At 36.8% G+C, this 15,917-nt stretch overlaps 1 protein-coding gene across 1 annotated transcript in view; it reads left to right on the top strand.

The window, feature by feature from the left end:
- Positions 1-12,960, top strand: part of TIPARP (TCDD inducible poly(ADP-ribose) polymerase) — a 38,752-nt gene extending 25,792 nt beyond the window's left edge. Inside the window, exons 5-6 of the mRNA XM_066258328.1 lie at positions 10,021-10,299; positions 10,987-12,960. Coding sequence (XP_066114425.1) covers positions 10,021-10,299; positions 10,987-11,434 — 727 coding nt within the window. The 3' untranslated portion in view covers positions 11,435-12,960. The remainder of the gene's footprint in view (positions 1-10,020; positions 10,300-10,986) is intronic.
- Positions 12,961-15,917: the final 2,957 nt, after the last annotated feature.

Genomic DNA, 15,917 nt, shown 5'->3' with positions numbered 1-15,917 from the left:
AGGCCTTCAGAGTCTCAGGTTACACCCATTGCATTCCTGGGTACACTTTCAAGGAAGCCCCCAGCTGAGATCAATAAACAAGACTATCACCTGTTAAGAAAACAAACAAATCAAGACTTCAAAGCTGCCCAAATCCAAAAGTGGATTACAAATAATAGCTGATGCCAACCCAAGAAGACCTAGAAATAACACACCTAAAAACTGGAGGCAGACAACACCAAGCCTAGACTCAAACAACTCTACAAATAAAACACCCAAACACAATGAGAAGACAAAAAAGTGAAACCACAAGAGATACCTTCAGGAGATGAACTGAGTGATATGGAAATAATCAAACTTCCAGATGCGGAGTTCAAAATAATGATTGTAAGGATGCTTAGGGATCTTAGAACAACAATGGATGGTCATTATGAACACCTAAATAAAGAAATAGCAAGTATAAAAAAGAATCAGTCGAGATGACAAATACAATATCAGAAATAAAGACCACAATGGAAGGAATTAAAAACAGGATAGAGCTGAGGATCGAATCAGCGAGTTGGAGGACAACTGGAATGAAGGCATGAAAACAGAGAAGAAAAAAGAAAAGAGACTCAAAAAGGCTTAGGAAACTCTTAGCTCTGTGACAAGACAACATAAAGAGAAATAATATCCGCATCATAGGGGTTCCTGAAGAAGAAGAAAAAGAACAAGGGATAGAGACTTTGTTCAATCATATCATAGCTGAAAACTTCCCTAAATTAATGCAGGAGCAACTCTCACAAGTTCAAGAAGCACAGAGGACTCCATTAAAGAGAATCCCAAAGAAACCTACACCAGACACATCATAATTAAAATACCAAAGCTAAGCAATAAAGAGAAAATATTAAAAGCTGCAAGAGAAAAAAAAAAGCTATCACCTACAAAGGAGCCCCCATAAGGATGACATCCAACTTCTACACAGAACACTTGAGGCCAGAAGGGAATGGCAAGAAATATTCAAAGTAATGCAGAACAAGAACCTACAACCAAGACTACTATATCCAAAAAGGCTATCGTTTAAAATTGAAGGAGAAATAAAAAGCTTTCCAGACAAAAAGCAACTCAAGGAATTCATTACAACCAAACCAATGCTGCAGGAAATGTTAAGGGGCCTGTTATAAATAGATCAAAGTGGGAAAAGAATATAGCAAAAAAGGAATACAGCTTTAAAGAATAAAATGGCAATAAACAACTACATATCAATAATAACCATAAATGTAAATGGATTAAATGATCCAATCAAAAGACATAGGGTAGCTGCGTGGATAAGAAAACAGGACCTGTACATATGCTGTCTACAAGAGACACACCTTAGAACAAAAGATACACATAGATTGAAGGTAAAAGGATGGAAAAAAACATTTCATGCAAATGGAAATGAAAAGCTGGGTTAGCAATACTTATATCAGACAAACTGGACTTTAAAACAAAGGATATATAGTAAGAGATAAAGAAGGCCACTACATAATGATAAAGGGAGTAATCCAACAGGAAGATATAACTATTCTAAATATCTATGCACCTAATATAGGAGCACCTAAATATATAAAGCAGGCTTTGGTGGATTTAAGGGCGAGATCAACAGCAATACTATAATAATAGGGGATTTCAATACCCCACTAACATCACCAGATAGATCCTCAAGAAAGAAAATTAACAGAGAAACAGCAGACTTATTGGACACACTAGAACAACTCGATTTCATAGATATCTTCAGAACCTTTCACCCTAAAGCAGCAGAATATACATTCTTTTCAAGTGCTCGTGGTACATTTTCTAGGATAGACCACATGTTAGGGCACAAAAGTGCTCTCCACAAATTTAAGAAGATTGAAATCATATCAAGCACTTTCTACGATCACAACGGCATGAAACTAGAACCACAACAGAACAGCTCAAAAATTCTCAAACACATGGAAAATAAATAGCAGGTTGTTAAATAACGAATGGATTAAAAATGAGATCAAAGAGGAAATAAAAAAATTCCTGGAAACGAATGACAATGAGCATACAACAACTCAAAATTTATGGGACACAGCAAAAGCAGTACTGAGAGGGAAATTCATAGCACTACAGGCACACTTTAAGAAACTAGAAAAAGTTCAGATAAACAACTTAACCCTGCATCTAAAAGAACTAGAAAAAGAACAGCAAGTAAAGCCCAAATGTAGTAGAAGGAAGGAAATAATAAAGATCAGAGCAGAAATAAATGACATAGAGGCTAAAGAAACAATACAGAGGATCAATGAAACTAGGAGCTGGTTCTTTGAAAAGGTAAAGAAGATTGATGAACCTTTAGACTCACCAAGAAAAAGAGAGAGAGGACTCAAATAAATAAAATTATAAATGAGAGAGGAGAAATAACAACTGACACAACAGAAATGCCAAATATTGTAAGAAAATACTATGAAGAACTGTGTGCCAAAAAACTAGACAACCTAGATGAAATGGACAAATTCCTTGAAACATACAATCTTCCAAAAATCAATCTGGAAGAATCTGAAAACCTAAACAGACCAATTACACCAAATGAGATCGAAACAGTTATCAAAAAACTCCCAAAAAAGAAAAGTCTGGGGCCTGATGGCTTCACAACTAAATTCTACCAAATATTCAAAGAAGAACTAACTCTTATCCTTCTCAAACTATTTCAAAAAATTCAAGAGGAAGGAAGACTTCCAAGCTCCTTTTATGAGGCAAGCATAATTCTGATTACAAAACCAGGCAAAGACAACACAAAGAAAGAAAATTACAGGCCAATATCTCTGATGAATATAGATGCTAAAATCCTCAACAAAATATTAGCAAACCGGATCCAACAATATATGGAAAAATCATACGCCATGATCAAGTGGGATTTATTCTGGGCAGGCAAGGCTGATACAATATTCGTAAATCAATGTGATTCATCACATAAACAAAAGAAAGGAGAAAAACCACATGATAATTTCAATAGATGCAGAAAAAGCATTTGATAAAATCCAGCACCCTTTCATGATCAAAACTCTCAGCAAAGTGGGAATACAGGGAACATACCTCAACATGATAAAGGCCATCTATGAGAAACCCACAGTCAACATCATACTCAATGGGCAAAAATTAAAAGCAATCCCCTTAAGATCAGGAACAAGGCAGGGGTGCCCCCTTTCACCACTCTTATTTAACATAATCCTGGAAGTCCTAGCCACAGCAATCAGACAAGAAGAAGAAATAAAAGGCATTCAAGTTGGAAAAGAAATAAAACTATCATTATTTGCAGATGACATGATATTGTATATGGAAAACCCTAAAGTCACAGTCAAAAAACTACTGGACCTGATAAATGAATTCAGCAAAGTGGCAGGATATAGGATCAATACTCAGAAATCAGAGGCATTTTTATATGCCAACAATGAACAGTCAGAGAAATTAAGGAAACAATCCCCTTCACAATTACAACCAAAAAAATAAAGTACCTAGGAGTAAACTTAACCAAGGAGACTAAAGACTTGTACTTGGAAAATTACAAAGCATTGATAAGAGAAATCAAGGAAGATACAAACAAGTGGAAGCATATACCGTGCTCATGGTTAGGAAGAATAAACATCATTAAAATATCTATATTACCCAAAGCAACATATAAATTCAATGCAATACCAATTAAAATACCAATGATATACTTCAAAGATATAGATCACATATTCCAAAAATATTTATGGAACCAAAAAAGAACACGGATAGCCTCAGCAATCTTGGAAAAGAAGAATAAAGTTGGAGGTATCATACTTCCTGATATTGAGTTATACTACAAGGCCATTGTACTCAAAACAGCCTGGTCCTGTCATAAAAACAGGCATATAGATCAATGGAACAGAACAGAGAACCCTGAAATAAACCCACAGTTTTATGGACAACTGATATTTGACAAAGGAGGTAAGGAAATACAATGGAGTAAAGACAGCCTCTTTAACAAATGGTTTTGGGAAAATTGGACAGCTACCTGCAAAAAAATGAAACTGGATCACCAGCTTACACCACTCACAAAAATAAACTCAAAATGGATAAAAGACTTAAATGTAAGCCTTAAAACTATAGGCATATTAGAAGAAAACACAGGCAGTAAGCTCTCTGATATCTCTTGCAGCAATATATTTGCTGATTTATCTCCGTGGGGAAGTGAAATAAAAGACAGGATAAACAAATGAGACTATATCAATCTTAAAAGCTTTTGCACAGCTAAAGACAAGAACAGAATAAAAAGACAAACTACACAATGTTAGAACATATTTGACAATACGTCTGATAAGGGTATCGTTAATAACCAAAATTTATAAAGAACTTGTAAAACTTAATACCAGGAAGACAATCCAATCCAAAAATGGACAAAAGAAATGAAAAGACACTTCTCCAAAGAGGACATACAGATGACCAATAGGCATATGAAAAAATGCTCAACATCACTAATCATTAGAGAAATGCAAATAAAACCATAATGAGATATCACCTCACACAGGTCAGAGTGTCGCTCATGAACAAAACAACACAGAATAAGTGCTGGTGAGGATGTGGAGAAAAGGGAACCCTCCTGCACTGCTGGTGGGAATGCAGACTGGTGCAGCCACTGTGGAAAACAGTATGGAGATTCCTCAAAAAATTAAAAATCAAACTGCCTTTTGACCCAGCTATCCCACTGTTAGGAATATGCCCCAAGAACACCATAGCACTGTATGAAAAGGAGAAATGCACCCCCATGTTTATGGCAGCATTGTTCACAATAGCGAAGATCTGGAAACACCCCAAGTGTCAGTCAGAGGACGAGTGGATAAAAAAGCTTGCTACATATTTACTATGGAATACTACTGTCTCCATAAGAAAGTATGACATCGGATCATTTACAATAAAATGGATGGACCTTGATAACATTATACGGAGTAAAATAAGTAAATCAGAAAAAAACTAAGAACTATATGAATCCATACATAGATGGGACATAAAAATGAGACTCAGAGACATGAACAAGAATGCGATGGCAATGGGGGGTGGGGGGTGGGGGTAGGGGCGAGGAAGGAGAAAGGGGTTGGGGCAGGGGAGGGGCACAAAGAAAACCAGATAGAAGGTGACAAGACAATTTGACTGGGAGGGAGGGTATACAGCACAATCAAATGTCAAAATAATCTGGAGATGTTTTCTTTCAACATGTACCCTGATTTATCAATGTCACTGCATTAAATTTAATAAATATATAAAAAAATGATACTAGGTTTACTTGGTTTTATGAACTTGGGAGGCCTGGATATTGGTTGGTATCTTCTGCTGGTCTTTGAGGTGAAGATGCTCTTTTTATAGTAGTAATAGTATTTTTGTTTCAAGCCCAAACTGTTTTTCCCAGATTATTTCAAGCCTCAACTGTTTTTCCCAGATCCCTTTCCCAGATCACAAAGGGACTATTTGAAACAAAATACAAACAAACAAAAATCTCTGAAATTCTCAGTATCCCAAAGTACTGTGTGTAATAAGACCAATTTTAGAAATAATATTGGCTAGGGGTAAACGTGTGCTTTCCTTCTAGTCCAAATGTGAAAAATTTTACCTTGTAGGGGTTTTTTATTAGACACTAATAAAAATGCCATTTCTGTGACTTCATTAGCACAGCTGGAGATAGTGTCAGAGTCCAGAATTTAAGAACATATTGTCCTCCTAGTCACACGGTGGAACTCATTAGAGAGAACAGCATCTTGGCATGCTGAGCCAATCAAGTGAGATGTTGTAGCTTCTATGTGAGAGTGAGAATGCTCATTGGAGTGCTACGTTGTTGAGGGACTTTTATAGAATGGTGAAAACTGATTTGTTTCAATTCTAAAATAGATAATTATGGAATGTTCCCCCTACCCCGGCATTTTTTAAACTTAGGCTTGCTTTGTTAAAGCGTGAACTATAAAAATATTAGCAGTAGTAGAATTAATGCCACAAATATGGCCTTACTATTTATAACTTAAGGCTTAAAGAGAACAAAATTCTTCCATTTTCTTTTTTAACTTTTCTATTTTAGTATTCTTGTGTGGAACAGTGATAATCAGCTATTAAGTAAGAGCTTAGCAAATCAAAGAGATTGTGCAGACACTTCAGTGAGAAAGGAGGAGAGAAGCAAGTTCACTAGGGCAGATATAGCCCTTCAACTCCTTTCTGCCTGAGTCTGGGCACTCAGACTGGCCTAATAGGGAGAAAGAGGAGTGGAGTTAAGTTCTAAAAAGCAGATTTCAGAATTAATTTCCTACAGATTCAGCTGTTTAAATGAGGGTTTCCCTGCTCCTTTTTTTTCTACCAGTTTTATTGAGATATAACTGACAAACAACACTGTGTAAGTTTAAGGTATATAACACCATGACCTGATGTATATATTGGAAAATTACTACCATAAATTTAGTTAACATCTATCACTTCATAGTTACAGAAAAATGTTTTTTCTTATGCTTGCTATTTTTTTATTGGGGCTGATAAAAAGGAGCTTAATCTTTAATATTTTTTAACTACTTAAGCAAATGAATCTCAGATTTACAGGTTTGGGAGTTCATTTCAGCTGAAAGGACATCTATCACATGCAATCACTTCATGGTCATAAGAAGGCCTGATACGGTTCCTTTGGCTTGTCCCCAAAAGGATAAAATGAATTAGTTTTTGCTTTTTTACTGAAGTTGGGTTAGGAAACATCTTTGAGAAGACAAGGGGGGAGAAAAGGTGAGTGATAAAAGGTGACCTTGGTTTCTGAAAATCCATTCTTCAGAGGTCTTTGAGTATAAGCTGTTTACCCTTCAACTTTTCCTCCCTAAAGGAGGCTGTACAGCCAGCCCTGTAAAGCACACAGTATATCTTTAGAATACTTATGAGTTGAATACAAGTTAAGCGTTCTCAGAAAATAAAACCACATTTCTAACTGTGCTTGGAATGTATATTTTTAACCAATGGCAACTAGAGTGCATAAGTCCATTAGACATGTCTATATGTATATATTTTTGTGTTGTACCCAATTAGGATGTTGGATGTTGGCTTGTTCAAAGCAAGCACCTATTGGTAGGAATGGGTGCTAACTGTAATATATATATAAAAATTTAATAACTTAGGATAGATAAGATTTATTTATACAGGCTCATCTTCAAGCATGTGTGAGTAAATAATAATAAACCCTTATCTCTCCTGAAAAAGGAAAAAATACAGTTGAAGATTTCATTTTATGAGACTCCTTTTTAGGCATTTTATCAGAAAGAAAAGGAGCAGAATCTCTTCTATTGTTTGTGCCAGGTTTTCAGTACAGTTGTGACAGCCTAAACCCTGTTTTGGGCAGAGTGCTTGGGGAAAATCTTACCTTGTTCCCTCAACTCAGAAGCCTCTGTTGTTTAATTTCAACACTTGGTAATACTGGAAAACTGTTGAGCTGGAATTTACTCTCTTTCCAGAGCAGGGTTACAGGGGACAGCTAAAAATGAGGAGTTTATATTCTGTGTTTTCTACCATCCATCATAATAGCGATGGCTTTAAGGAGTTTCAGAATCAGATTAAAACAGTGGGGACTCTTCTCCAGAAACATGTACCAGAGAACAAAGGTTCTGGAGGAATCTATCAGGGCTTCATGAAAATACCCCAGAAGACAAAAGTGTTGTCCCTTCTGTCAGGAAAGTTGGAGAACTAGCACCCCTTTAAATCTGCCCCTGAACTTCTAAGCACCTGAGGGATTCTGTGAGCCTTGGTTCCCACCCGGAACTTCATCTCTATCTCTTACAGGCACTTCGAGGCAGGATAAATCCTTCAATAGGCATATGAAGGGGTGGGGATTAGAGAAGGCAGTTGTGCTTCTATAATTCTTAGCTTCCTATCAAGCCATTTCTTTTTTAAATTTTTTAAATGTATTAAAAAAAATTTTTTTTAATTAAGTGTGAGGAGGGGAGGCAGAGAGATAGACTCCCACATGCACCCAGACTGAGATCCACCTGTCAATCCCCCTGTGGGACGATGCTCTGCTCATGTGGGGCCATTACTTCATTGCTCAGCAACCAAGTATTTCTAGCACCTGAGGCAGAGGCCACAGAGCCATCATCAGTGCTAAGGCCAGTCATTTGACCCAGTCGAGCCATGGTTGCCGGAAAGGGAGATAGAGAGAGAGAGAGGAGGGGGAGGAGTAGAGAAGCAGATGATCGCTTACTTCTGTGTGCCCTGATCGGGAATCACACCTGAGACATCCACGTGCCAGACCTATACTCTGTCACTGAACCAACTGGGCAGGCCCTCAAGCCATTTCTTAAAAGTCAAAAGACTATGTAAGATGGTGGTGGTGTTAGTGGGAGCCAGGCAAATCTAAGTTGCAGTCCTGGTATTCATCACTTTCACACCTTGATTTTTTTTTATAGAGAGAGGGTAAATGGAAAATTATATACCTGGATTGAGATGCTGTCTCTGGTCTTGGCTAGCTATGCTAGCAATTTTTTTTAATTTGAAAAGTGGGGATTAATTAAGCCATCTTGCAGGGTAGTTATGACAGTTGTAACACTATGTGTAAAATGTGTAGTCTGTAGTGTGTGCTTAGTATGAGGTGGCAATGATTATGAGGAGGAGGATAATGGGATATGCTCTTTGAGATTAGATGTACATTCACCCACAGTTACCCACTCTGTGTCACAAAGTTCTTGAAAATTTCCCTTTCTTAATCCATGTGGCAGACTTGTTGCTTTCTTGTCATCACTACAGGCTGATGGTGTTACAGTACCCTGACCCTGAATCTGGGTCAAGATTTCCCTTTTCTCTGCTTCTTCCTTTTTGTTCTGTTTTGAATGGTCAAGAAATATGATTTGAATTTAAGTATTTATCAGTCAGGAATAAGTAACTGAGCAAAGTTGCTGTTTATCTAAACTCATCCTTCAAAGTCAAAGTAACAGGCATGAATTTAAAGGTTCAAGGATATACAGTTTGGGGTCTAGAGCTTAAAGTAATTAGCACTTAAAATTGTAAAATTTTAATAGCATTGGTGGTTGTTTTGGGCATGATACTGAAAAATGAAGCAAATACCAAATGTCAGCGTTCAATGCCTATGCCATGCTTTTTGTTTCTTTTTATATAATATTATAAGTTTAAACCTTAATATTTTGTGTCTTCTCTCTACAAGTTCCCTCTTTTTTACCTGCCTCACTTTATTCTTCATTCTTCTCCCTATCCCACATAGACTTTAGTAATGATATGTTTTCTATTTAGTACAACAAAGTTTAAAGGAACACCTATATATTATCATTGTTGACTTGAACCAAGGTTCTTTGCTCTATAGGCAGAAGGGCCCAGGATTCAAAAAGTAGATATTTATAAATTTTCTCTTGTTTATTTGCTTACCTTGCAGCAGTATATTCTATAGTTTTTCACAAGGAGGCCAGGAGGAAGCAAATAGTATCTGTGTACAGGCAGTTTTTGTCTTAAGATTATTTTTCTTTAATAGATAGCATTTTATATACTGGTATTTTATTTTGTTTTGTTTTGTTTTATTTACTTATTTATTTTTTCAAAGTGAGAAGCAGGGGGCAGCAGACAGACAGACTCCCACATGTGCCTGACCAGGATCCACCCGTCATGCCCACCATGGGGCAATGCTCTGCCCATCTGGGGCGTTTGCTCTGTTAAGGCCAGAGCCATTCTAGCACCTGAGGCAGAGGCCATGGAGCCATCCTCAGCACCCAGGCCAACTTTGCTCCCATGGAGCCTTGGCTACGGGAGAGGAAGAGAGAGAGAGAGAGAGAGAGAAAGGAGAGGGAGAAGGGTGGAAAAGAAGATGGAAAATTCTCCTGTGTTCCCTGGCTGGGAATGAAACCTGGGATTTCCACATGCCAGACTGACTCTGTACTGCTGAGCCAACTGGCCAGAGCCTGTATACTGTTTTTTAAACAAGTTTTTAAGCTATATAAATTATAATATTAGGTATTATTGTAGAACACTATAATGTGAAATGTTCTGAGTGGTTTACATTGACATTTCTTCCTCTCCCTTTAGGACACTTGGTGGTGTTCCCACACAGAGTCCTTCACCTCTCGAAGCAACCTCATCATCTCAAATCATCTGCCCAGATGGGGTCACTTCCGCAAACTTTTACCCTGAAACTTGGGTTTATATGCATCCATCTCAGGACTTTATCCAAGTGCCTGTTTCAGCAGAGGACAAAAGTTACCGAATCATTTATAATCTTTTTCATAAGACTGTGCCTGAGTTTAAATACAGAATTTTGCAAATATTGAGAGTTCAAAACCAGTTTCTGTGGGAGAAATATAAGAGGTGAGTCAGTAGTAAGAAAAGTTTAAGAGAGCTTTTCTTAATATAGCTAAGGACAAGTACAGAACCTAGTCAAGACTTGCATAGAATTTAATATATGTATTTTTTTATATGTTAACTCACATATAATCCTTACCACAGACGTATAAGTAGAGTACTACAGTCTACATTTTACAGAGGGGAAACTGAATCACAGAGAAGTTTGGTAATTTGCTATAGGATATACAGCTAATAAGATAAGATGCTGGAATTTGAAATCAGGCAGTCTAGCACCAGATGTCTTGCTCTTAATTTATGAGGCTGCCTCTCAAGTCACCAAACAAATTAATGTAGCACCAAAGGAATATATTTATGTTTGAGGAATTGCAGAATTAAGAAACACTTAGATTGGTAAAATTAGACCAAAAAAAGGCATTCTGAGAAGGTAAAATGTGGGAACTAGTTTTGAAGTGGAAGAGAAATCGTGAACAGTTTGTGGAGGGAAAAAAGGGCATTTTTTTGTCTTCAGTGGAGAAAATTTAAGTTTAAACTTTTAATACGATCTTTGATGGCATTCTGCTCTTGATAATAGTTACTTTAACATTTCCTCCCCATTGAAACCATAAAGAGAAGTCTGTGACTACATCGTGTCTATTAAATTGATCCATATACCTTCTTTCTTCTGAATTCCCTATCCACTCTTTGCATTAGGAAAAAGGAATATATGAACAGGAAAATGTGTGGCCGTGACAAAATAATAAATGAGAGACATTTATTTCATGGAACATCCCAGGATGTGGTAGATGGAATCTGCAAGCACAACTTTGACCCTCGAGTCTGTGGGAAACATGCTACAATGTTTGGACAAGGCAGTTATTTTGCAAAGAAGGCAAGCTACTCTCATAACTTTTCTAAGAAGTCCTCCAAAGGAGTCCATTTCATGTTTCTGGCCAAAGTGCTAACTGGCAGATACACAATGGGTAGTCATGGCATGAGAAGACCTCCTCCCATCAATCCTGGCATTGTCACCAGTGACCTTTATGACTCTTGTGTGGATAATTTCTTTGAGCCTCAGATTTTTGTCATTTTTAATGATGACCAGAGTTACCCTTATTTTGTTATCCAATATGAAGAAGTCAATAACACTGTTTCCATTTAAAAAATCTTGGTACTGCTAAATTATTTGCTATGAACTCAATCCAGCATTTGTAGCAGGTTTTAGATGGTTGGGCAGAGTGGAAACAGCATTGGACATTAATAGGGCACTTTTTTAAATGCTAGAAAGTGAAAAAATTTTTACAGTTTTAAAATGACCACTTATTCTTTAATTACTTAAAATTGTTATTGTTAGTGTACTCAGTGTGAAAAAGGCTACAGATTACATACTCTCATTCACACTTGTACATACAGGCAGCAATGTTATTAGAAGCATTTTTTGCTTATTTGTTTTTTAAAAAGACAAAGAAAGCCTAACTAATTAAATGTGACTGCTTAAGCTTGGTAGAAGTTTGGCCAAATGAATGGAAGCTGTGAAACAAAATGAGAACTCAGTATATTTATTTACAAGGATAAAACTGACTGGAACTAGTACTATCATCCATACTCCTTATCCAGTGCAGAAAGAAAGGTTTCTATCAGCAAGACTGAAATGTATCACCCAACCGAAGAGTATCAATGACTTTAACTTTTGAAGAGTTTGCCTGAGAATTCAGAGTTCTGTTTAGAGGAAGTTTTAAAAAAAAACGGAACTATTTGAAAAAATTTTGTCATCAGAAAAATTTTTCACTAAGTACTTAAATGTTATTCTTGTGTTGTTAAACTTCAGCATGGGAAAACTCAGTCTTTTCCATCATTATCCAGTCAATTTGAAGAGGTTGGTTTGCTAATTTGGTTAAAGCCAGTCCTTGAAGATTAGAAGAATTACTTTATTTTAGGGTTCCAGACCTAGGCCCTGAGTGAAGGTTTTAGAGAAAGGAAGTACATCTGTATCCAAATTAATAGGGCTTATTACTGTGCTTTGCACAAAGTAGACTCTCAAAAGTATTTACTGACTTGGGAATATTGTTAAAGTTGATAATCCCACCCCTATGCCTGCTTTGCCAGATGCAGCTGGGTTCCCTGGCTGGCTCTGTATTTTACACTACTTAATAGAAACACAAACTTGGAAATTGTGCTACTGGCCCAGCTGGAGCAGTGTTAGGTGAATATGCTGACTCAGAGAGTTAGCAGCTTGGTATACTTTGCTTTAAGCAAAACAAATATATGGATTTACAAAAGTGGAAGTAGCTGTTCATAAAAAAAATTCATAGAATTCCTTCAGATACCTAGCTTTCCTAGTATCTTTGTGGATATTTCATTTACATAAAACTTATCAGGAATTTCTGTGTTGTTTAAAGCAAAATATATCTATACTGATGTCTCAGTGGATCAGTCTGAGCTTCCACACAGTTATTTATTTTGCCCTAGTTGATCTTGTTTATGGCCATTGGCATGAAGCAGCCAGCTGTGGCTGTTACTGTCGGTGTTTCACTCAATTAAACTTGTAAACCTGTGATTCCCAGTCTTTTCAAGTTAAGACACCTTCCCATTGCTTATTTGATTTTATGAAACTTTCCTTTTTTTCTCCCTAAAGGAAAAAAAAAGCTTTATATTTATTTTTTTAATAAAACTAAACAAAAATAAAAGTTCTGGTAATTCTTTAAAACTGTTTTAGTTCCATTTATGATAACTGAATTCAACACATAGTAGATGATGTGTAAATGCTGGTTGGTTCATGGAATGAATGAATGAATGATTGAATGACTGAATGAACAGAACTAACCAGAACCTACTGCTTTCCAATATTTGTGCACTGAGAATTAGCAGAAAGTATTATTTTCTAGTCAACTGTTAAATCATAATAGAAAAGTGAATATTTTATTTTGCAGGTAAGTATTTGGGGTAAAGGGATATGTTTTATATCAGCAAACATCTGTATTGTAAAATATGAGCAGGTTGTCTCTTTCAACAGGTGCTGAAGGATATATAAAAAGGAATTAAAGAAGTACCTTAGCTTTCAGCTTAGTCATCTGATTGGTAAACATGAGCATTTGACAGTACTTAACCTCCAGTGTAATAATTTTGAAATTCCTATGTAAAGTTGGAATTTAATCTTTTTTTTTTTTTTTTTTGACAGAGACAGAGAGGGACAGATAGGTTCAGACAGACGGGAAGGGAGATGAGAAGCATCAATTTTTTTCGTTGCGGCACTTTAGTTCACTGATTGCTTTCTCGTATCTGCCTTGATCGGGGGGCTACAGCAGATGGAATAACCCCTTGCTCAAGCCAGTGACCTTGGGCCCAAGCTGGTGAGCTTTGCTCAAACCCACCCGATGAACCTGCTCTCAAGTTGGCAATCTCAGGGTCTCGAACCTGGGTCCTCCGCGTCCCATTCCGACGTTCATTCCACTGCGCCACCACCTGATCAGGCGGAATTTAATCTTAATTAAACTGTGGTTAAGATTTCTAGGGAGAGTCTGCAAACTCTCTAGATATTTCAGTGTCATACAGTCCTATATACAGAAATACTTTTTTATGTGTGTAAGATTTATAAATATTGGATCTTTTATGATAACTTCTAAAGCTCTACTCTGCCTTTTGCTAGAAACTTATTTTTTCAAGTAAATTATTAATTTAGGGGGTTTTTTTCCAAGTGAGAGGAAGGGGGAGATAGCTCCCCTACCGGGATCCACTTGGCAGCCCCCTTCTGGGGATGATGCTTTTGCCCATCTGTGGCCATGCTCACAACCAAGCTATTCTTAAAGCCTGAGGCAGAGGCTCCATGAAGCCATACTCGGCACCTGGGGCTGACTCACTTGAACCAATTGAGCCATGGCTGTGGGTGGATAAGAGGGAGGGGGGTGCAGGGGTGGAGAAGCAGATGGTCGCTTTTCCTGTATGTGCTAACCAAGAATCGAACCTGAGACTTCCACCTGCTGGGTCGATGTTCTACCACTGAGCAAACGGGCCAGGGCCTAGTAAATTATTTAGATATAAAAATAATAATTGAGGCCTGAAATACTGATATTTAAAGAGGCATTTTTGTTATACTAAGTCTGCAAATAACTAAAAGAATATAGTCAACACTCAAACTACCAGTCAATTTAAATAAGAGGGTTTTTTCCTTCTTTTAAGGAAGGATAAGATGACCACAAAGTGTTTCTAGTTTTTTTTAACTGGAATCAAATAGTCAAAATGCATTTAGAAAATTCTGTATGGTATTTTTCGAATACCTAATTAATCCACATTACTTATGTTGTAATTATGTGATTTTTTTTTTAATAAAGGAGTTTTTTTTCTCTTTTGAAAGTCTACAAATGATAAGAATGTTCCAACTCTGGGACCCTACAATTCAAGTTTCTTGTAAAGGACTATAAAACTGATAGCATTTATTTACAAATTAAAAGCCATTTTCCTTAGAAAAGATAGTGTTGGGTTCTAAAAACAGACCCATCTATTGTAGTTACTTGCTTTAGGTACTCCTTACAGTCAAGTTAAAGAAAGGAAATAAAACTATTTTTACCTTCTTCAGCTTGCTATACTTATCCTGTGATTGTAGAAAGAAAAAGGTGCATTTGAAAGGTTTCATCAGCATTTACTAGTCTTAATTTATTGCTCAACTCACTCGTCAGCATCTTTTGGGAGACTCACTCCTGAAGAAAACTGTCAGATGATAGCTCTTTTAAAGCTTTAATCTTAGTGAATGGAAGTGTTTATAAGAAGTGAACACTGCTGAATTCTCCAAGCTAGAGAAGAGGTGCCCGGTTTTAGGATGTCAATTTCATGGGCTTAATTGTACTTAAGTGTCTAATGATTAATAAAATGCAAAATGACCAAAAGATTTTATGAATTCAAGCAAATTTGTATTATCACAACCATGTCAACATTTCATTTGTAGAATATGGTCTACAAACAACATTTGGTGCTCAAACGGACTAATGGGCCCCTTCAAGCAAGTCCCACATGTTGCTAACTAAAGTTACAGCCAACAGGCTGGAAATTACTGGGATAGCCTATATGTGTATTCAGATTTTTTTTTAGCTATCTTCTTAATTATACTTACTGTATCTCCCCATGTATAAGACGCACATTTTTTGAAAAATTTGGGGTCTAAAAACTGGGTGCGTCTTTTACAGTAGTTGTAGTTTTTCTTAAGTTTACCGTATTTTTTGCGCTTGTTTTTGCACTCGTGAAGACAGTGTCCTCAGACTCAGATGAGGACAAGCTAATGGATGAGAGTTTTGACAGTGATGAGGAGTTATATGGATTTTATGATGAATAAGAAAGTTCAATAACTATGTAATACATTTGTTTTTCAAATTTCAGGCCCCAAAATTAAGGTGCGTCTTATACATGGGAGTGTCTTATATGTGGGGAAATACGGTAATTGTAAAATAGCCTTAACTCAGCTAGCTAAGAGGCTCAACCAGTGTTTGTTTCTAACGCTCTTCATACTTGGGAAATCATAGGTGCCAGATCGTCATTTGGGCCCTATGTTTAGATGTATCAGCTGCACTTCAGAGTGTTTTACAGTACATTAAGGACTGCATTTAACAGATTTGAGTGGCAAGAGTACCATAAACATGCTATGTAACTGCATGATA

This window comes from Saccopteryx bilineata, chromosome 2, assembly GCF_036850765.1.
Source record: "Saccopteryx bilineata isolate mSacBil1 chromosome 2, mSacBil1_pri_phased_curated, whole genome shotgun sequence".
NCBI lineage: Eukaryota > Metazoa > Chordata > Mammalia > Chiroptera > Emballonuridae > Saccopteryx > Saccopteryx bilineata.
The sequence above is the reverse complement of the archived record's forward strand: the minus strand, read 5'-3'. Positions and strand labels throughout refer to the sequence as shown.